General features: G+C 30.9%; 1 protein-coding gene and 1 long non-coding RNA gene across 5 annotated transcripts; one reads left to right on the forward strand and one right to left on the reverse strand.

Annotated features, from left to right (window-relative positions):
- Positions 1-3,021: 3,021 nt before the first annotated feature.
- On the forward strand, positions 3,022-7,778 carry LOC102669120 (uncharacterized). The gene is made up of 4 exons (XR_416083.4): positions 3,022-3,810; positions 4,342-4,545; positions 6,751-6,933; positions 7,210-7,778. It is a non-coding gene; the product is annotated as an uncharacterized lncRNA (long non-coding RNA).
- Positions 7,779-9,126: 1,348 nt separating this feature from the next.
- LOC100811384 (probable methyltransferase PMT20) lies at positions 9,127-14,335 on the reverse strand. Of its 4 annotated transcripts, none has more exons than XM_003534265.4 (8): positions 14,027-14,335; positions 12,070-12,355; positions 11,829-11,977; positions 11,500-11,695; positions 11,075-11,285; positions 10,056-10,728; positions 9,874-9,951; positions 9,127-9,765 (listed from the first exon to the last, which is right to left on the reverse strand). In XM_003534265.4, exons 2-8 carry the CDS (start codon positions 12,331-12,333, stop codon positions 9,543-9,545), a joined length of 1,794 nt encoding a protein of 597 aa, XP_003534313.1. In that variant the 5' UTR covers positions 12,334-12,355; positions 14,027-14,335; the 3' UTR covers positions 9,127-9,542. The 4 variants fall into 4 exon arrangements, with proteins under 4 accessions (XP_003534313.1, XP_014617804.1, XP_006587634.1 ...); XM_014762318.3 differs by having other exon boundaries at positions 13,849-14,307; XM_006587571.4 differs by lacking the exon at positions 14,027-14,335 and adding an exon at positions 12,812-13,162.
- Between the last annotated feature and the right edge of the window lie 9,185 nt (positions 14,336-23,520).

A 23,520-nucleotide genomic window follows, 5' to 3' on the forward strand; every position in this document is an offset into this window, starting at 1 on the left:
AAATTTTATATTTATCTAGTTTAAAGTAAGCATTTAAATTCTCCTTAAAAACTAAGCATTTAAATATATTTTTTTAAAAATAAAGGGAAACATGTCAACAAAATTTATTTTATTTTTAAATTTCTTATTTTAAACTTTAACTTAAAGTAACTTTTAAATTATTAAAAAAAATGAGTTAAAAGGTAAAAATTATTTGGTGGTTCTTAGCTTAACAATTCCTTTAACTAAAAGCTTTTTTTTGCCTCACAATAATTGGTTTGGAAAGAGACAATAAGACGTGCATCTTATTTTTAAAGGCTAATTTCTCCTTCTCCTCACAATATAGATGTTTGTTTTTATATAAAATATATTATAATTAAAATATCTTTAAATATATAAATTATAATTAGATTTTCAATGAAAAATTTAAATTATGATATAAGTTAGATTTTCACTATAAATAATCTCTTTTGAAAAATATTAAATTTTAATTTAAAGATAAAGATAAAAGACGATAGATTAAAAAAGATAAACAAGAAGATTAAAAAAACTAAAGATAAAACGGGGGTAATATTAAATGCATCTCCAAATGAATTGTCAAAGAAAATATAAAAATGTCTCTAATTGTGAAAAAAGTGGCAGTATCACTGTCCATTATCCAAATGGTAGAACACAAAACATTTTAGAGGATTTTTTTTTTTTTTTTGAGAATTACAACTTTATCTAAATTAGAATAACTATATTGAACTAGAGTTTTTAGGGATTATTTTTTGAGTTTTTTTCTTCAATAAAAACATTTAAAAAATATATTTGTATTTTATCTCTTTCAAATAAGTGTTATTTATTGGTACGGAACGCACGGGGAACACGTTTGAAAAGTAATACCTAACATGTCGTTTGAAAAATATATTTGTATTTTATCTCTTTCAAATATATTATTGTGATGTTTTGCCACTCATGTAAGTGTAATAATGGCTTTTCATTTTAATGTATCAAATGATCACTGTATTATAATACACCTATAATCATGTTCACGTGACATCTAATCATGATATAGATTTTGTGAAAGTATTTACGTCACAAATAATTCACCTGCGAAAGTTTTTTTTTTTTTTGTTTATAAACAAAAAAAGGTTTTGATATAAATGCTACATGAACTTTGAAAAGAAAAATTGTTACCATATATCATAATGTTACTTTTTTTTCATTTACAATATTTTTTTTATCAACAACTATAATTGCAATATCATTATAAGTTATTCAAAACAAAAATACTTAAATAAATCAATTCATATCCACGGTAACAATTTAAACCAATATACTCTTATATTAAAATTAAAATCCATAATTTAGAGAATAAGATTTAAATATTTCTTAAATAAAACTAACCACCAAACAATCAAATGAATTAATGTAATTAATAATATTTTTTTATACTAAACTTAATTAATAGTTTAAATTTGAGTCTTGTGAATAATTGTGTTGATAATTCAGAAAAATAATTTGCCACTAATAATCCTACTCAACTTTGATGGAATTACCTTAAGTGGAGCAGGATCAAAAGAAAAAACAGATCAATTTCAATACTATTATAAATTAATTAGTACAAATATAATAAAATGTAAATATTTTTTGAAACACTTAAATTAATATTTTTTTGTACATCATATTTTTGTTTGATACATGGTTAAATTAATATCTGATTATATAATTTTAAATCAATCAAAATTTTAATCATTTTAAAATGTATACCTCTCTCCTTTAAGAAAAAAAGTTTATAAATTGTACTGTAATTCATTTCTTTAATTTACCAAAAATATTATACTCATTTTAGGTTAAATTACAATTTTTCTCTTCTTAATTTCTTATGGTTTTGGTGCCATAAATTTTAATTATAACATTTGGTCTCTCTAGGTCTCTCTAGTTATGTGAATCGACAATTGTGATTCTCTTGATAGATTATTAACAAATAATTATGATTAATTGAGTTATTAAGTTAATTATTAATTAAAATCATTAATTAATAAAAATTATTAATAATCTTAATTCTATGTAACATTGTGTTCCTCTTCTTCTTTACAAACACCTTCCACCTTCAATGTCACATGCAACTCCCCAGTCTTTTATTAAAAAAAATAATGATTAATAATTTTTATTTAATTTATAATTAATTTAATATCTATAATAATCACAATTACTACTAGGGGATCAAAATTGTCAATTTATAAAATTAGAAAATTAAATATTACAATTAAAAATTAAGAGATCAAAATCATAAGTTTAAAAAATGAGGAAGGTAAAAATTATAATTTAGCTTTCATTTTAATGTAAATAAACGTATTGATGATAGTTAATTCTTTTTACGGGACGTGAATGATAGTTAACAATAATGAATAAACTTCTCATGAATATTTTTTCTCTTGAAAATTTTAGAATTAAAATATAGAGAAATTATAACACAAAAATCTTTTAACAGATGAGTATTAGATATAAGATTAACATATTAAAAAATGATTTCACCAAATCAATATTAGTCAAAATTATATGTTTATCATATCATATTTTATTATTTTTGTTCGTTCAACTAAGCAATTTTTGTGCACCGTATATGAGTCAAGAGCATTTTGGCTTAGGGGTGTACAGTACATAATGTTGGGAAGTTGGGACCAGAAACTTCAATAATGGATGAAGTTCGGTCAGGATAGTGGCCACTGGCTACTTAATTGGTGGTGAGGTTTGTGGTTGATTTGCTGTCTATGTTAGGTTGTAATTCACAATCAAATTTTCATCATACATTTATTGTATCCTAATATTCTATCTTATCTCATTAGATATTTCTTCTCACATATTCATATAATTATATCTTGTGACTAATAAAAAATGACAGTGCTATTTATTTATTATTTTATTTTACCAGATAAATGACAAATTTATTCGAGAGCCATTTTGTGGTTGGAAGTGCAAGGAAATTAGGATATATGGACAAATATATAAGGTTTGAAAATTCAAGGAGTTGATTCTTAGCTCGGGTTGAGTCGTCAGATGAGCACTTGGCGAAAGAAAAAAGGATGAAACTTGCATTATATTTCTTGCCATCGCTCGCAATTCATCAATTGTGAATTCAATAATTGACTCCAACAACCCAAAACTTCAATACTTAGTCAATGCAAATTAATAAATTTTTAAATAACTACAAAAATCTTTAGCTTTGTTCTCCATACTTCCTTGTCCAGAACCAATATCATGAGCAAGCTTTTTCGTTATTCTAGGTTTGGTTTCTCCCAGTGGGCGAGGCTTTGCTGGGAACTGTGATTGAAAACTTACAATCTTTTTCGCCCAAGACGAATTTACTATGTTTTGGGGTGCTGAGAAAAAACAAGTAACAGGTCATGCAGTGAAGGATTGGCTGCAAAAACTAACAGATGCAGCATATGTGCTTCATGATATCTTGGATGAATGTTCAATACAATCCATCTATCCCATATTTGGCATGGCTGGACTTGGGAAAACAACACTTGCCAAACAGGTCTTCAATGATGCAAACATTTTGACTGGACTATTTGGGTCTGTGTTTCTAATGATTTCAACACAAAGACAATACTGCAATCCATCATAGAATGTAGCATGGGACAAAATCCTAACCTCAACAACACTTTAGAATTTACTTGTTCTTGATGATGAGTGGAACGAAGACCTAGAGAAATGGAAGGAGTTGAAGGGAATGTTGCAGCGTGCAAGGGGAAGAAAAGGAGCTACCATTTTAATCACTACTCAGACTTGACTTGAACAAGTCTTTGTTGGGTGTTTTTTTTCCCTTTCTTCCTATTTGAGGTAAAGTTCCAAATGAAAAGATTCATTTTATCTCACTTTTTTTAAGTGAATATTAGTCAGATTAAGGAGAGAGACTCATCTCTCAGGAAAATAAAATACAAAATATTAAGAGAAACATAAGAGAAAAAATCATTTGATTTTCCCACCACCAGAGAGCATTTTGGATTGTCAAAATGATATCTAGAAAGAAATAAGTGTTTCGTATCCTATACTTGGTATTTTTGAAATTTCATTTTCTGGTTTCTATGGTAAGTATTGATACTTTATTTTGATTTGGTGGTTTGTAGCACATTTTAGGGTATTTATTGGTGACTCTCTTGTACTTTTATTGAGTTATTTTTTTGGTCTGAATGACCCATAATTTTTCTTTTTGTATTAAGGATTTTTTCATTAAACAAACTGTATCTCTTGATTTCTATTTTGTACTCTATATTATTGGTCTTTCTGACAAGTTCTTGCCTTTTCCTTTTGGAGAGAATTTATTTCCATGACCTATTACTCTCTTATTGAATTTGTTATTGTGTTAACCAGTTTTGCCCATCATGGAAACCCATCCTGCATATCGTTTGATAGAACAGTTGGTCATTGTTGAAACATTATGCATTTGGACCAAATAGAGAACAGAGGGAAGAGCTTGTAGCAATCGGCAAAGAGATTGTGAGGAAATGCGTTGCTTCGCCACTTGCAATCCAAACATACGGGAAGTGAGTTTTGGAAAGGAAAGTTCCATCACTGGTGAGGAAACTCCTATCATGCATGCTTTGAGACTAAGCTATTTTAATTTAGAATTGTCATTGAGAAGATGCAATTCTTTTTGTGCAATTTTTCCTTAAGATTTTGAAATTGTCAAGGAAGAACTAATTTATCTCTGGGTGGCTAATGGATTTATTAAATCTTAAGGAAATTTTTTCAATAGATCATTTTTTCAAGAAGCAAAGTCAGATGAGTTTGGTATCATTACAAGTTTCAAGATGCATGATCTATTTCATGATCTTGCCCAGTCTATTATGGGTGAAGAATGTGTGGTTCATGAGCATTGTGGTTGACTCATTTGTCAAGTAGAGTTCATCATTTACACTTGTTAAATTCTAATGAGTCCATCAATATGGTTGCCTTTAAGAAAGTTGAATCCTTGCGGACTTTTCTTGATTTTGGTTTTAATCTTGGGCATGTTCGTCGGTTGCCATCAATCCATTGTCTCCGAGCACTACGCACAAGCTCTTCTCTGTTATCCCCACTAAAGGATTTAGCACATTTGAGATACTTGAATTTGCATGGAAATTCTGTCACAAGCTTGCCTAATTTTATTTGTGGGTTGAAGAAATTGCAAATATTGAAACTGGAATATTTTAGGTCGCATAATTTGTTGCCTAAAGACTTGACACGATTACAGGATCTAAGACATGTTGTGATTTCTAGTTCTCCTTCCACTATTAATGTGATTGACCAATAAGTGTTACTGACTGTTTTCTTCAATCTTTATTGGTTTCAATGGATCACTTGTTACTATGTGTAACCATGACTGATAATAGTAATTTTTACATTTAGTGCTTGATGAATTCTGTTTATAATATATTGATATATTCAGGAGTTATAAGTACTGGTGGATTTAATCCATAATCTTCATGGTCTAAAATTCCTCTGCTAGCTATATTTCACATTTGCATGCACTTCACTCGAATAAAATGCCTTAAACATCAAAATCACCAGCACTTCACAGTGAGGAGTCCCTTTGCTCCATGTTTTCACTTTACATTCATCATGTATCATATCCAAAACTCCATGCATATATAGAAACATAAATGCCAAATTTATTCCATACATTGGGGCAAGATAGGGAGCTTAAAAAACTTTCAATATGCCTGACAATGAAACTCAATACTTTGATCATTTTGCCAAGGAATAAGAAGAATACTATGCCACCTAAAACAGACACATAAAAACGTGACAGAATTCCTTAGCTCCAAAATTGTGATTCCTTTTCCTCCATAAAACTTCTGTGTTTGATATCTTATTGATGGTCCCTTCAACCCCTTTTATTTCTTCCTGTCTTGCTTTGAGAGAAGTTGAGATTGTGAATCTGAAACACAGATTCTTTCTTCCCTGTTGAAAGAGGCTGCTCTCCAGTATTGCCCGTGTAGGTGGTAGTAACATTTGCCATAAGCATGCCAGAAGAAGTGAGATTTCTCAACGTGTACCTTCATTAGCAGTAATTTATCTTTGTAGTAGCCTAGTAGGTAACCACCCACAAAAAATCTTATGGGAGAAATACTCATATTAAGCATAACATACATCACAAAGGCTCTAAAAAACAGATGAGAGGAGTTTGCTTTTTTGGTTGGCATATTTGGATAAGGAAGAAAACATAAGAAATCAATGAACGCTCTGGCAAAGAATCAAAGGAACCCATGAGCCTGTTCTCTGTTTCAATTTCAACACACCTCCAAAACCAACTTATTTTTTTAGTTTTTTTTTTCATTTTTTTCGTATACAAAAATCTTTTTTGTCTTTTTTTTTTTTACTGATAGATAATGTTTCTTAACGTGGACCATGCTACTCGGGGTATAGTGAATTAGTGATACAAGGAAAAAAAACATTAGGGGGTTCAGCTGACATAAGCCTACAATTCAGGGGCAAAGTGTATTTAACCTTAAAAAAAATGCTACTATGAGAGCATTTAACGCGTGCTTGGGTTGCAGGTATCGCAACCCAACTTATGTTTTCAAAAACAAGGAAAGGCGTACTTTTGGATCCAACATACAGTTCAGGGCCTTGGCACCGGTTCTCCAAACATATACACTTAGCCATTTACACTTCACACTTCAAAGTTGGCAGTTTGCCTTGAGAATTTTGCATTATGATCATATGCATTGTTTTGCATCCAAAAATTCTCTGCTCTCTTTCTCATACTAAAAAAATACTATTTGTTTATTTATTCAGGCTAAGGTGGGGAATGTTGGCAGTTGGCATCAGTCCTGGCTGTAGAACCTTGTGGCTTTTGCTTCCAATCTGAAGATCATGATTTTCCAATTCTGACATGATGCCAAACATGACCCAACAATGTATACGATTTAAGTGCACATATTTGCTCAACGCATGGAAACACCACAACTCTGCCCAAAGGTGCCAATGCAGCTAAAGTGCAATTTCTTGTCAACTTAGTTGACTCTAATAATAAAATAAATGTTAGTTGTTAGTTTTTGTTAATGAGAACTATTAAAACTCAGGACTTTACCCTCCCTTGCTTCTTTCTTCACAATTAAGTCAATTTTATGATCCCGTGATAACCGTGAAATTTGGGTTTAATTAGTAGTCAATTTTGACTAAGAATTATTATAATTTTTCTACTTTATTGTTGTCTTTAATGAAATAACTAGGATTTTAAGTTTTGACCAACAGGATTCAAAAGAAGAAAATTACAAGTGTTTTGAAAGAAGATTGATGCAAAAACATGAAGAAAAAAGCTTTGAAAGAAATGTTGAAGATTGAAACAGCTCACTTAGCGCACAAGACAAACCCAGCGCGCCCCCTTACTTAGCGGTCAGTTCAAGCTTAGCGCGAAGAAGGCTCACGAAGAAGGTCAAAGGTGCGCTTAGCGCGAATCCTGCGCTAAGGGCGTGATCACGACCATACTTGTTAAGCCCAAAAGGTCCGCTTAGTACGAGGTCGCCTGAGCTAACTTAGGCCTATAAGAGGAGTAGGAAGCAAAGGAAAAAGACACACCGAGACTAAGAGTTATCTAATGAATACATCCTAAGTCTGAGTATCTCAAATAGGAAAAATCTTTTTTTTATGTTTATCATTCCCTTCTCTTCCTTTATCCATCCATTCTCTTCTTCTATTCACATCAACTCTTAAAGTATAAAGCATGGCCATGAGAGGTTAAACCCCATTGTTGGGAGCCTAACAGGTCAATTCTTGTAATGTAATTTTTTTCCTAATATCTATTTAATGCAATCCAGTTTTTATTGCTCATATACTATTTAGGAGGTAATGCATTGAAAAATGATTATTTTCTAAGAATTGGGAAAGGACATCTAAATCATTACTAGAAATAGAGTGATATTTGTTTAGCCTATTTTATGCATCTTTAATCTTAATGTAATTTATTGTTTTTATCTTTGTAAGCAAATTTGGGAGAGAAAAATAAATAAATTAAGCTCTTCATGGGGGAAATCAAAGATAGAGTGTCATAGTAGATGCGGGTGAAAACTGAAATAACATTAGATAGAGAAAATTATTAACATTGCATCACAACTAGTTTTGACATGATAGACCCCAACATATTTACATTCTGAATTCATCTTTTGTATTTGAACTATTGTTTTTTTTTCTCTTCTACCTTTGCCCTCAAATTTCACACTTACAATTCTTTATCTCTTCTACTCTTACTAATTGCTTAAAAATTGGGTTTGCACCAATATGAGTACAAGCCAAACAAACGTCGTTACTGTGAATTCGACACTCGGATTTTCGTTTTACTTTATTACTTGTGACAAATTAGTACACTTGCCAACGAGCTAACATCCCAAATTGTTCGTAGGGTAACAGACTGACAGTAGTTCAAACAATAATCAAAAGGGGATGGACGTAGATCATGGGAAAAAAAAAGAATTTTAGTTAGGCAATTGCATGACTTAGTTCTTTCTTATGATTGTTGTTATGATTAAAATGTTGTATTTTTTTATTGGCAAAAATCAAAATGTTATAATGATTTTTCAAATTTCATACATGTGAATGTCTACTTTTTTTATCTATAGAAGTCGAAAACAAATACAAAAGGATTTACAATACTTACACATCATACTCAACCAACTGAATTAAACTCCCTTGATATGTGAATGTCTACTTGCACTTACTTCGACGAATAAATGAATATACTTTAATATTATAATACTAGTACTTCTTAATAATCATCTATCCTTTTATGGGCGTTCCTTTAATAAGTTGCACTTCATGCCTCAAGAATGTAATAACAGATTAAACTTAAGTAACGAACTCAATAACCAAATATTTTGAGAAGCAATGGGCCAATATGGAAAATACATTACAAGTTATAGGAGCACAAATGTTAAGAGTATGCTCGAAAGGGATAGATTTACCCAAAGGTTCCAATGTAGCTAAAGTGAAATCTCAATGCACATATTGCGTTTACAGAACTTGCTGATAGGGTGACTGTGATCAAAAGCGTATGGAAGAAGAGCCGGATAAAAAAAAAATTGTATATCAACTCATACATTGCATTGCATGGCTTAGCTGTATAAATACAGCACTGAATCAAATGATCATAGAGAACTAATGTAACAGTACCCAGTATTAATACAAAACGTTGTATTATTCTCTGGTAAGGAGGAATTCCAATTCATGTATAGGTAGCATATCATATGCTTTCTGTCGGAATTAAAACTTTCATTTCTTCACATGAATTCACTTAGATATTACACAACAACAACAACAACAAAAAATAGATAGAGGAGAGTGGTAGCTGATACAATTGATGCCATATAAAGAATAGTATCTATATGAAAATTTTCTACATAACTTAACAAAATCAGATTATTAAGTTACCAATTCTTCATTTGATAAATTTGAACTTGACGGAGAGGCTTCTATATCATAGAATAAATCAATGTTTAGTTGAGGGTGGCTCTGAATTCGCTTCCCTTTGCTTCTGCTTCTGGATTTACAATTGTAGCCACCCCCTCTCACCACTGCACAGGTTCCAGAGTTTGTCATCTTGAACCATTGTTGGATGAGTGCCATAGCTTTTTCTGGCATATCAGAATCTTCTCTTTGTCAACTCCATACTCGGTGTTTTCTTTGCGACATACCCATCTCATACCCTTGCCAATAGTAGCAATGGCATCCACAAAATAAACGGACTCTCGAATGATAGCATGCCCAGCAGGTCTTAAAATTCGGTCCATTTCCAACAGCACATGCTTCATTTCACATCTGTTATGTAACAAAACAACCATTGTCAGAAACATATTCAAGAATCGAAGTTTAGAGTGTGTCCATGTTTATGTTACTAATGAGAGTAAATGAGTTTCACATATTCACCTGTGGCTTTCAGCAGAGAAGAGTCCATCAAGATGAAGGAGGTCATAGGTTCGAGGATATGTTGAAAAAGCTTCACACCTACCAAATAATAAAATTTAAAATAAATACCATACCATATGATATAACACAAATACATTCATAAATAATAACCTTATTTTGAATTATGAAAAATTCAAACTTACCAGTCATGGAGGATTCCAATAAGACCGCGATCAAAAACCACAGGAAGTGTGTTGGGAGCATAAGATGAGACCACATTCATGACCCACAAGGGATCATTGATCAAGGCTGCAGCAAAAGCTCCATATACTGTATTCATGTCCATGACATTTCTAACCTTGTCAGTGCCAAGTTCAGGCAGCAACTTCTTGTAGTGCTGAATGCGCTTTTTCCACTTGCCATTGTCATGACTGAAAGTACTAGTACTAGAACCATGAACAGTTGTGATCCTTTCAGGGGCAGCAAGCAACCGCTCAGGCCACTTAGGCATGTATGTGAGACCTGATTTCTTGTATTTTGGATCTGGAACCACAAAACAAGCACGGAGTGGAGTGTACCATCCTGAATCTGGTTCAATGCTGTCATCACACTTTGCTGGATAGCTCTCTCTAGCCAGCTTCTCATAGCAATGGTTATCTTTAGCCTTCTGCCATACTGCAATGTCATCCTTTTTATTGTACAATTTGAAGCACATTGAAGTAAGTAGTTCCTGCAACTTCTCATAATCTGATCTTTGGTCTTCAATGGTTGTGTTCCATCCACGCCATCTGCGCTCGTAGTTAACAGGTGGACCGGACAAAATCCAAAATCCTCCAGGACGAAGAATACGGTGTATTTCCATGAGATAAATACCACCTAAAAGCAAACATGAATATCCCCATCAGACAGCGAATGAAAATTTAGCTTGAACTTGAATGAAATTGTCTCTGCCTGAGTTTATGTTAAATCTTAGTTACAGGATCAAGGGCATATTGTATACCATCTTATTGATGATCGCTCATCAACTCAGAGAAATATGATTATAAAATGTGTTTGGCTTTACATTCATCTAAATTCAATGTACTAAACAAATTGAATAGTATGATCTGATGAAACTAGATGCCAATTAAAACTCATTACAGAAATTCATAACAATGTAGCATAAACAAGAATTAATGATTTATGTTTAATTGATAAAATCCAATATGCACTGAAGAATTACCAAATTCTGTCCATGGGATAAGGCATCTGGAGCAATGAGCCATATCAAAGGAGTTTGATGGGAAAGGAAGTCTCTGTGTAGAAATGACACCAAGAACAGCTGGAATACCACGCTCTAGAGCAAATTGAACTTGAGCTTCATGGTTATCTCTTGGGGCAAGAGAAATTGTTAGAATCCCACGATCCAACAAGTCACCACCCCAGCTAGCAACCTATAACAAATCAGGGTTAAGTGGATTAATTGATGCCACTCCTTGTCTATATCTTGATTGAAATTAGTAACTGAAATTCATTATTAGTATTTAAATAAGTGAACTAGAGTAGTTGATGTTTAAGGAGTGTTGACTGAGAATTGCAATTTTGCATTGCCATAATCTAAATGAAATAAAAACACCTCAAGAAAAATAAGACACAAGTAAAACTCACCCCACAACCAGTATCAATGGCAGTTCTCACAGTCCCATCTTTCATTTCTGGGATCAGATCTTGCATCAAATCAACATATTCACCGACGCCGTCGGGGAACATAGTACCCCCACCTGGAAACAGGAATTTCTCCCCTTCCTTTCTCAACCAATGCTGGTCAGACTTCTGGTTGTTGATCCAGTCATACGGCACATTCCTGACATTAGGATAACAGAAAAAGTTGAAGTGGACAGCATAATCATATATAGAAGTAGCAGGCTACTTAAATGAGTTGAATCAATCCAACCTTTTGTTATTTAACTCATAAAGTATAGTATATAGTATCATACCTGTACCAACATTCATCTCTACTCTTTGGCCATCTGATTGGAGGCTTGTAACCATCTGGGGGAGGAACCAAGCATTCTTTCCTTTCAAAAACTGAAGGACAATGGCGTTCTAACAAAGTAAGCCGGTACATGCCGTACTTTCTCCATCTCTGTAAAATTATTATGCATGCTCAATCAGAAATGAAGCATTCTTCTACAAATCCTACAATAAATTAGCAAATGACTGCCATTTAATAAATACCCTTGGATCTGTGCATGGAGTGTAGTCTTGATAGTCCAAGCTGCATTCAGGGAAACTGATTGGCTTAACTTGCAGAGAACCTGAGGATTCCTTAGGAGAATCAAGGGCCATCTGGATGTTATTGACCACAACACTATCCTTTCCAGAGCAAAAGATTCCTCCCAGATAGAAAGAAAAACCACAGAGAGCAATTAACGTGACTGCCAAAGTCACAGTCCGGTTCTTATTTGGCTGATTAATCGGTTTTCCATCTTTATGCTTCATGGTCTAACAAATATTCCACTATCTGCAGAAACACAACATACAAAATTTCAGTGCAATGCAACTATGCCACTTTCTCCACCTACTCATTCTCTAATAGGTGATTGAAGGAAAAGGAAACCAGGAACTTACAAAAGCCACTCTAACCACCCCTATAATAAGAATTCAAACAAAGAACCAACGACTAGAATCATGACTTAATTAAATTTGGTAAAAAAGAACCACTTGATCTGAATTGCCATACCCTATAAGTTCAAGTTCCACCATCTAACTAGAGAAGCCAAAGAAGGAAAGGCCACAACAATTCAGATCAGAAACACTGACAAAAGCAACATGATCCAAAAACCAACAACCAAGAAAAGACAACAAACAAGGTTGATTAAACAGCAACTTGAGCACTCATAAAAACACTAAAAAGTAAAACAAAAAAAACTACAACACAAACCACCGACCCCCAAAAATAAAATTAGATAAACCTGACCTGTGAAACAAGGCACGAATTCCCATGGTAGATCCAATTTTGGAAAATAAGAAAAATGGCAAAGAGGGAAAAAAAAAAAGGAGATTGATGATTAATTCCAGCTGGTCAATTCTCCACACTCCACAGTCACCAAGAAGCATTAAAACGACATGGGGCAAAAAGCTAAGGTGTGTTTTAATTAATAAACGAAATCTGATACTGCTACCGACACTAGTTACTTTCCATTCCATGTCACATTGCCTTCAAGATGTTCACATAACACTGGGGGCCAACAAAAAATCGGTTCTTGTTTGTGAGGACCCTTTCCACACAAAAAGGGGCATAAGGAAGCAGGAAGCGCTGGATCTCACACCATACTGTGTCATATTCCCTTCTTCTACGCAAAAGGGAAAAAAAAAAAAAAAAGCCACCAATGTGAAACATGTTTCTTCACACGTACGAAAAGCTCCCATCATGCATGTGTCAGTGATACCCGATCCACTGTGTTTTGTCTGAACTCTCAAGTTAAATCCCCCAATGGCTATGCAGGTGTGACAACCGAGAGAAAACAATAGACAGGACCATCATCCCCAACACGGAAACAAGGTGTGCTGATTTCCCAGCTCAAAAAAAAAAAAAAATAGAAGAATTCATTTTGAAAAAGAAAAAAAAGGATTTTTTTTTTCAACAATCTAAGAACCCCATCTCGAGTATATAACAAATCAATCAACAAACATGTGGATTAATTAAGCACGGTTGTTCTAACTTAACCAGTAATCTCAAATTCAAGTTTTGTGAATGCATCTTCGTTAAATACTCAGAGTTAGAGATGATAGAGTATGACATTTAAATACTCAGATGAAAAACTTTCCTATCAATACCGGTGCTATCCGGCTCAAGCAAGATTGTGGAACATTATGTTAAATCTAACCAAAAAATTCATCTTACTAGATGAGGTCGGCTATTTAGATCACACCATTCTCAAGTTTAATGATAAAATGAGAAACAAGAGAGAAGAGCTTGGAAGATAACACACAGAATAAGCACGCCACACTCACCACAAAAAGCGTTAAGGACATCCAAAGATACCAGAAAAAAAGAAGAAGAAGAAAACAGAGAGAACAGAGTATGCCATTCAAATCTGAAGAGATCTAGATTTTGAAGATGGAAAGAAGAAGATAGAAGAGAACAAATACAAAAGATAACAAATAGAATGAAAAGGGTGTGTATGTGCACCTATTACTCTGTTTCTCTCTGACTCTGGCTTCTTCAGGGTTCTCTGGCTCTGTGTCTGGTTGAAAGAAAGTGAAGTGGTAAAAGGGGTGTTGCCTAAAACACTGGCACGGAATGTGAATGCGAACGTAAGCGAGAGAGAAGAAGAGAAAGTGAAGGAAGGGCCAAGGTTGAAGAGACCAACCAATAAGTCAGATTTGTGTGAGGCTCAAGCAAACATAGATCAACCATTTATATAACTATTTGCTCGCCATGTGCCTCGTTGTCCCCTGTTCTTTTTCTTCCTCCTTCTTCTCTCCTTCCATCATCTAATAATTAATCATTAATAGTGCCAAACAAACAAAAATTAAAGTTACCATGTAATCAAAGTTAATAATGGTTTTTTTTAATAGTATACTGTTTGTGAACATAATTATTAATTGCCGTATGATTATTCCGTGTTGACGCTGAATCTAAAAATATGGGATGCCCTAAATGAGTTAGATTAACACTTTCGTCTATAGATTTGATTGCGAGTTGAGAATTTTGGTGCGTTTGGTATAGTATTGTCCGTAAATTATGTTATGTGTCTCTAATTTCCATTCAACGGTTCAAAGTTTGAGAAGAAAATGTACAAATCAGTTCATTCTAAGTCATTTGATGGAGATTGGATGATACATCAAATATGTCAAACTGACCACATCCTATCTAAATTTGTGGTATACCAAAGAGAGTATTTTATGATTAGCATGACAAGAAATCCAATTAAAATGTTTTTTATTAACTATTTTTTTGTTATACATAAATTTTATGTGAAATTTATCAAATAAAAGTATTATTATTATTATTATTATTATTATTATTATTATTATTATTATTATTATTATTATTATTATTATTATTATGCATTGTTAGTGTGAAAGTTTTGATTCTATCAATTATTATTTTTCTTGATTTTTATAAAAAATACTATAAAATTTAATGAATTTATCAATGAATTTATGTGATTGAAAAATAAAATTAAAAGTTGGATAATGTCTGTAAATTTTAATTAAATTCATAAAAATAAGTTATATTACTTAGCAATATTTACATATAGTAATCCATTAGTGATAAATAATATTTAAAGTATATAAGAAATAAAAACATTTATAGGGCCACCTCCGTAGTGGTTTACTTCCTGTGTGCAAATAAAAAAGTCATGACTCTTTTGATTGTACGGACTGATAGAATTGTTCATATTTTATGGGGAAAATAAAGCTGATTTGAATGCCGTACCTATGGTTGTGGTTCAATTTGCATGGACGATGAGTGATGCTCACTTTAACCTATGCAGTTACGAGTGGTATGATTCATGGAAAACCTTGGCGGTCATTTTCATGATAACAGCATGGAGTACATCTGTACATGTACATTTTTTCTTTTTAAATAATTTTCCTTGCCTAAAAGGACCCATGTTCATAAAAAAACATGTTCTTTCCTTTGCTTCTTTTATCTGCACAAAGCAGGTTTGTGACATTTTTAGTATATGAAATCTCAACCTTTAATTATAAATAAGAGAAAGGAAATTTAAATAATAAAAAAATAAGATATTAAGGTTTGGATGTTAGGTATTTTTTCAGGGAGAATTTCAGTGAAAAATTTATAAGAAAAGACTCATTCCCCTGCAAAATAATATTATTAAAAGTGAAATGAATCTTATGGATTAACATAGTTTCTAGATAAATGAGTTTTTTTAGCACGTTGAAATATGGTTTGATTCATGTGTGTATGAAAAATATTTTGTTGATAGAGACAAAACTCACTTAAATGATTTTTATGTCTTTAGGATTAGCCTCATAACTTTTAGGAGATATTTTTGTGCTTCCAATAAAGAAAAAGTAAAATGAATTTCATTTATTACCCATTGGATGAACTAAATGAGTCAAATTATATATAATCATTTATTTAATGAGTTTAGTTTTAAATAAATTTTACCTTATTTAATTCAAAAATCAAATTTAACAAATTAATTATTGAGTTAAGTCTTGAACTAATAATTTTGAATTAAATAAAAGTTTATCTAATTTTAAATTATCATCAAGCATGTAGATCAATTGACATAAGATTTTCCAACTTAAAAAGACTTGGACTTAAGTTTTAGATATATAAATGTGTTAAATATTTTAAGAGAAAATTTTATCACTCATGATAATCTTATTCGACTCAAATAAAATTATCCTTAATAAATAATATTTGTGGTTAAAAAAAAACTAGTTTTGAATTAATTTGATTTATTTTTTACCTAGATACAAAAGCTTCATACTTAGTGTATGTTCTTAAGCAAAGTGATAGAACTACATAAGTTCTATAGATGGATTACTTATCACAAACACAATAAAAACTATAAATATGGAGAGAAGTGAACAGAATTCCTTAAGGAACACACTTAATTAAATTACAAAAGCAACATAGTATTATATATATTGCATAGACTTATGAAGGGTATTGTTGTTGCGTTCGAAATCAAGTTTCATAGTAGTTTCCTTTTTTGTGTGCAAGTGACATTGATTATATAAACGTCCAAAATTTGTGTCCCTCAAATATTAATTTTTTATCACTTGGTATATATATATATATATATTCTTTGCCAAAAAAAAAATGTATGTATATATGAATTTCCACGGGGTTCAAGAAAATTAGTTATTTGGGGGGGGGGGGGGGGGGGGGGGGGGGGGGGCTTGAGAAGAAAAATAAATAATTGTGCTGAAGTTGATTTAGAATGTTGCTAAGGAAATGCAATTAATCTTTTCACCTTTCTTATTTATTTATTTTTAAATTCCTTGTTATACGCTTGTTCACTCTACTCTAATATATACCATATGTCATTAATATTGGAGTGAGAATTCAATATTATTTGAGAAATATTATGTGATATAAGAATATAATTAATATCATCTAGAACTTTTAAATGGACAAATAAATATTATTAATTTTATTAACTTATTGAATAGATAAACGAGAACAAAAAATAGCACCAGTTAAGTTAATTGGCTTCCTTATATTTAAACAATGATACTGTATTACTTAATCATTGCATTTCATTTGCTAAACCTTAATAAATAATTTTTCAAAACTAAATTTTACATTAAAAAATCTTTTTCCATCAAGTAGTTGTTATCTTGCTTGCTCATTCTGTAAGCTACGAAATATGTATTCTGCAAGTTCACCAAACATATAGGTTAATAACATAGTTGGATATCCTACTGGGATCTAAATCATGATTAGTATGTAAATATATATAGCGGTGACCACAAGAAACATGTATAGTACTTGTTCAATTCCTAGAGCTAAGCTAATCATTATTAAAATTTCAGAAAACCAAGCCATGCTTCATGCTTGTCATGATAACAACCACCGTGATATATTTCCATTATTTGACAAATTCGGATTGTTTAGATTATGTTACTTCATTTGCAATATTTTACATTTTCTTTTAATTTTTTTTAAAGGACTACACACACACCAACTTTGAAAGTGTCAGAAATGCAAATTGGATAAACTCAAAACAAAACTAAATTTCACAAATCTAAAGTATTAGCAATAAAATTATTTTAAATGTTCAAATCGAAAGATACAAAAGAAAAAATGATAGAAAGAAAAGGAGGACTTTGTCGGCTTGTCGCGAATAATTAACCTTAGCGAAAATCTCCATCTTAACATGTTAAAAAGATTGAAAAAAATCAATGCGTCACAATCACAAGGGAAAAATAATAATAAAAGATAGGGCGATAAAAATCAATAGTAGAAACAATAACAACAAAGAAAAACTAGGACCAGTTTGGCTTTCTCCTAAGTAGACTGTGGTGAGAAATATATGAAATAAAAAATCAATAGTAGAAACAATAACAACAAAGAAAAACTAGGAACAGTTTGGCTTTCTCCTAAGTAGATTGTGGTGAGAAATATATGAAATAAAAAATCAATGTTGGCTGTTATCATAAAAAATAAAAGAATAATAATCAGTCGTCACTTTAAGCCAAAATCATCAGATTGGATCTATCTATGTGATGGCGAAGCCCGCAAAAGTTGACACTTGACACAACTCAAGTTTCAAACCGATCGAGTTCACTGCCGACACCAAATTGAAAAATTAAATGAAAGCTTATTAATGTTCATTCTATACATTAGAGGAGGATACATGTATTGTTAGATAGATGTGGTGAAGTTGTTTAAGGTTATTATTTTTCATACATCATATACTATTTTTACATTAGTTGTATAAATTATGTTCAATAATACTATTTAAATTTATAATAATATACTTAATCAGCCATATCATTCAATCAACTAATATTAAAAAAACAAATAAATAACTATCATGACATTGTTTCGTAAAACCAATACGAATTCTATTTTGGCTGAAGAAATAAAAATATGATGAAATTATTCGATGAGCATTTGACCAAGGAGCATTTCACGAAAATCATATTTGTGAAAAAGCTTATGAAATAACTTATACTGCATGTAAAAAAAATTAACTTAATTTCATGCATTATTAATATAATTTTTTTGACACTATTAATTGATTTACTTAAGATAATTATTATAAAAATTATATTATCATTATATTTATATAAATTATTGAAGCATATGAAGGAATCTTACATATTATTAAATATTAAGCCTAGGAAAGAAAAATGAGCACGAAGATGATGGATGAATACAACCTCAGCACTAACAACAGCATTGTCTAATAATTGCATATACGAGAATGAGGCAGAGTGGGTTCACGTAGTCACGTTCCTACATTTGTTAAATGATTCTCTGTCCCCGACGGTGCTGCCCATGTCACCTTTTCTATTTCTTAATTTGATTTTAGTATTAACATCACTGACATTCATGAACAACCTCTTCCCTTTTAACAATTCTTAATTTCTTCTTGAATTTTGTGAGACAGACACGGTTTTCTTGTATTTTGTTCTTCCGTCCCCAACATTTTGTTTATGTTTCTCAAAACATATATGCTGTTTCCATTATGATTTTGCATTAACAACAATAAGTTGAGATAAAGAAGGAAATAACAAAGCATAAAAAAATAGGAAAGAAAGTAAAAGAAGGGTATGGTTATTGACTTGGTTTAATTAATTAATTAATGCCAATATGTTTATTCTATCAAATCTCCTTTGTCAACACTCGACACCCACCTCGTGTCCTCGTCATCACTTTGTTATGTATTCTTAGTATTTTTATTTTTGTGAATTACAACCGAAACCCCTCTTATAAAAATCTATACATATTTGCAACTTAATAGAGTACATGCATTAGTATGTTTTTCCTCATTTTTATTTTCACCTCAAACAGAAAATGACAAGTTAGGAAGAGAAAAGAAAACAACGTTAAGGACTTAAGAAAGCGTATCTACGGAGTCAAAAGTGGGAATTGGCACTCTCGTTTATTGTTTATGTTATGTTCTTCCTGAACCATTCACTGTCGTATGTAAAAGTAAAATTACAGGAATTCTACCAAACATCTAGTTTTTTAAACTTCCTTTTTCTGAAATTGGCTCTAGAAGTCTAATCTTAACGCTGTGAGTCTCTAACACATTATAAGTTATTATTCTGAATTATACATATTTAATATGAAGTAATTGATCTATATGTCAAAATGCACATGGTGTATATGCGCATAAATATGAAGTAGGTTAAATTAGTTTTTTACTTGCCTAATTTATTATTTAAATTTATTTTGATTCTTTAATTTTTAAAACGAATTCAATTTGATCATATTTTTTAAATTAAATTAATAATATTAAGAAATATATATTTTATGATATTTAAAATCACTCAATAATATTTTTAAATCGTCACAAAATATAATTTTTTAACACCATTGACACAATTAATATAATAAGATCAAATTCAATCGATTTAAAAAATTAAAAGATTAAATTAAAAAAAAAAACTAAATAACCAAATTGAATAAAAAAACTAATTTATCCTATAAAATATTGTCGTCATTAATTAATACCTGTCAAACTGTAATCAAGACGTTATAGTTCATTTAAAAGTTGAACTAACCCAACCTTCATATAAGACGGCTAAAATGGTTTGGACCAACTCAAAAACCCTTTAGGTGAAACATACGTCCCAAAGGCTTGTCTTCCATGCAAGTGAAAACCATGTTCAATAAATTTAGGGAGATAAATGATGTGATCATAATTAAAATGGTTAGGTTTGAATATCATTTTCAGAAATTGAAGGTTGACTTACAGTTCACAGACATATCTAGTAGCTAGGAATAAACATGGAACAAGGGTTTGATTTTGAATTCAGAATCGTTGAGACTTGAGGGAAATAATAATTAAAGATTAAATAAAAAAATATTTATTTTTTGGATTATACTTTTAGAAATAAGAGCACAAAGAAAACATGGGACTTTTTTTTTTTTTGTAAAGGCATAGAAAGTAAGTTTGATGCAATTGATGTAAGTGTTGGGATTAGGCTTCATTCAATTTCAACTAGAATTCCTAATGTACTTAAATATTGGTTTATTAGGCAATTAAACCTATATTCTTAATGGAGAACTCCTTCTTTAGATTAAAGTAAAAAAAATAATACTAGTAAACATTAGGATTGGAAATCCCTAATGATAGTAAGAATCCAATAACTATCCTTACCCTAAAAGATTATAGGATTCTTGTCTTAAAGCACACATATAGAGCAAAATTTCATTAAAGATTAAAAAACCGTCACAACATAAGGTTGATAAAGTTTTATGAAATAATAAGCCCAAACACACAGGGATATGGAAATTAAACTTTATTAATAATCGACCTAAATCAATTCATAAATAATAAATTTCATTATAATTCACTTAACTTTGGCAAAAAGAGATTTAGTTAGACATAGATGATAGATAGGATAAACAAAAACAAAAAATAATTCCATAAGTCACAAACTCTAAGATATATCCAAAAATGCAAACCGTGATGACTGGATTTTTTTTTCTTGTTACAAAATATCCCTATAAAATTTTCTTCACCTCTTTTATATGGGTTTGAGACGGCCACTTATTATATAGGAGGGAGATGCCAAGCATCTTCAACCAGTATATATATATATATATATTATATTTTCTTGACTGATAGTTAGTTAATATATAACAAACGTAGTATTTTTTTAAAGTATGCATGGTAATACATATAGCCCACTAGTCAACGGTTTAGAAATGAGAATCCCCTCTATTTAGAAATCTAATACCGCGTGGAAAATACAGCTATACAAATAGTGGCAAAGTCATGATATGCCAATTGGAAGTGTACTTGCCAAGCATTGTTAGATAATTTAGAGCAAAGTTTCAAGTCCTAGTAGCAAACAAAAGATAGTAAAGTTTTTGCCTTTTGGCCTATTCAAATTAATTGTGAAATTGACCATACAGACTTTAATTTTCCTTAGCTAATTAAGCAGTTTTCTTTTGCAATTAGGAAAGAGTAGTTTTTTCAATTTTGATAAACATAGTTAAAAGGAAAATGCCAAACCAAAGGCTAGCAGAAGATTCCACCACCGACATCCATGTGTGCCCGCTCGTGATTACTTTATTCCTTTCTTCAGTTATTTTATGGCAATTTATTTGCTGTTCGAACATTGTACTTTTCTTGTTATGCTTGCTATATTTACAGAATCCCGTGGAAACTGCAAAGGAGAAGAGAATGTGAGTGCCAGATACAGGGCAAATAAATTCTAAGTTGTTTGAAATCCATTAAATTATTAAGCAGATTTGTCCCTAATTTAGTAAATTAAAAAATATCGATAAATTAGTCTCTGATCAGAAAAAAAAAATCATTTGTGTAATAAAGTGTAATGTTAAGTATGATATTGTTACCAATGCCATCTTTTTTACTTTTGCCTTATATCTTCATCTTTTTTTATAGGTCAATTTCTAATATGGTGGGTCAAGTGTTTTCAGTAATAGAAGTATGTTATGTATAGCTTTTCTACTCAAATCCAACTAAGGTTTCTTTTTTTGACTCCCTATAGACTATTACACCTACTTTGCCACAATCGTTGCAACTTGAAGTTGAACCACCCTAATCAACGATCTAAAAAAAAAAGATTGCCTAATTCTTATGTTTTCATAGTCTTAAATGCGTTTTTGTCTCTATAAAGATATCATGCTAGTGTTCTTCAAAATTTAAATTGACTTTTTTTTATAAAAAGTCAAATTAAGTGTACTATTGGAGTCATTATCATAGTCCGTTGATGTTCACATGTCAAATACCATTTATTACAATTTTAATTATATAAAATAAATATTTGTCCACTGTAATTCACGTACTAAAATACTATACTAATTATGCAACAACAACAAAAAAATACTATACTAAATATTATTAAATGACTTCGTAAAAAAAACTATTATTAAAAGACAATATCACACTTCAGTATTTGACATTTATGATAGTTAATATATTATATCTAGGGACAGAAAGTGTTCAGTTTTATTTTATTTTTGGAAGGCAAAGAGACATATACTACTGTCAAGCCAAAACAAAATTACAGAAGATATATCAGTCCAAGCTAGTCAGAAAATTCAACTAGCTTAACTCACTGTTATCCCACCCAAAATTTCTGCAAAACTTAGGTACGAGGAAAACCCACATGAACTCTAATTTCTTATACAAAGTGTTCAAATTTAAAAATAAGAAACAGAAATTAGATTTTAATTTTAAAAATTAAAAACCGAAGTTAATATAATATATATATATATATATATATTATTTATGAAAACTAAAATCATATTTATATTATGATATCTGAAGTTTGTCTCTCGTAGAAATTTGTCACGAACTGACAAGAAGCAATAAAACTATGTCTGACATGTCACAAAAGCAACGATAATTAAAAGGTGACTAAGAAGTGGAACTCTGCCAGAATTATGAGCTATAATTAATATCCGAATGAGGTGGGGTGTAGTTTCGTTAATATACCATTACACACGAACTCTAAGACATGTAGTTGTTGAGATATCTTGATTCATATTTGTTTTGTGGTTTAATTTGTTCAGTGTTAGATCGTTAGCATTGAACTTTTGAATTTTAAATAAACTTATTTTTAATTTAAATTATATTCAGTCCTAATCCACTGAAATTGAAGGCTGAATATATTCTTATACACTAAAAATATTTAGAAGAGTTGTGTCTTAAAAACACACTACACAAGCTACAAAAACGAATCTACTATAAAATGACTCTTTATTAAGTCAGACGCACTCTACCTAATTCAGGTTCTGTCATATTAAAATTCAAAATTCTTAAGTGTAGAACTAACTAACTTCCCTTGTAATATTATACCTTTTAATTTCAATGTTGTATAGGAATTTTTTTCAGCACCTTTCATGGTTTGGATTTATGAAAAATCTAATTAAACCTATTATTAATCTATTTTGTAAAATTTTATTTCAAATTCGAACTACTTTTTTTTTATAAAAAAAAAACAACATATAGCTGTCATCCAGACGTTGTATAACTTGCATATATA

The sequence above is a fragment of the Glycine max genome, chromosome 9 (genome assembly GCF_000004515.6).
Source record: "Glycine max cultivar Williams 82 chromosome 9, Glycine_max_v4.0, whole genome shotgun sequence".
Classification (NCBI taxonomy): domain Eukaryota; kingdom Viridiplantae; phylum Streptophyta; class Magnoliopsida; order Fabales; family Fabaceae; genus Glycine; species Glycine max.

Excerpts from the sequence above, each read along its gene's own strand:
- LOC100811384 (XM_003534265.4), bottom strand. The coding sequence starts at position 12,333 with ATGAAGCATAAAGATGGAAAACCGATTAATCAGCCAAATAAGAACCGG. Across the intron at positions 11,286-11,499 it reads CCATTGATACTGGTTGTGGG|GTTGCTAGCTGGGGTGGTGA; the intron begins GTGAGTTTTACT and ends GATTTGTTATAG. Across the intron at positions 9,952-10,055 it reads ATTGGAATCCTCCATGACTG|GTGTGAAGCTTTTTCAACAT; the intron begins GTAAGTTTGAAT and ends ATTATTTGGTAG.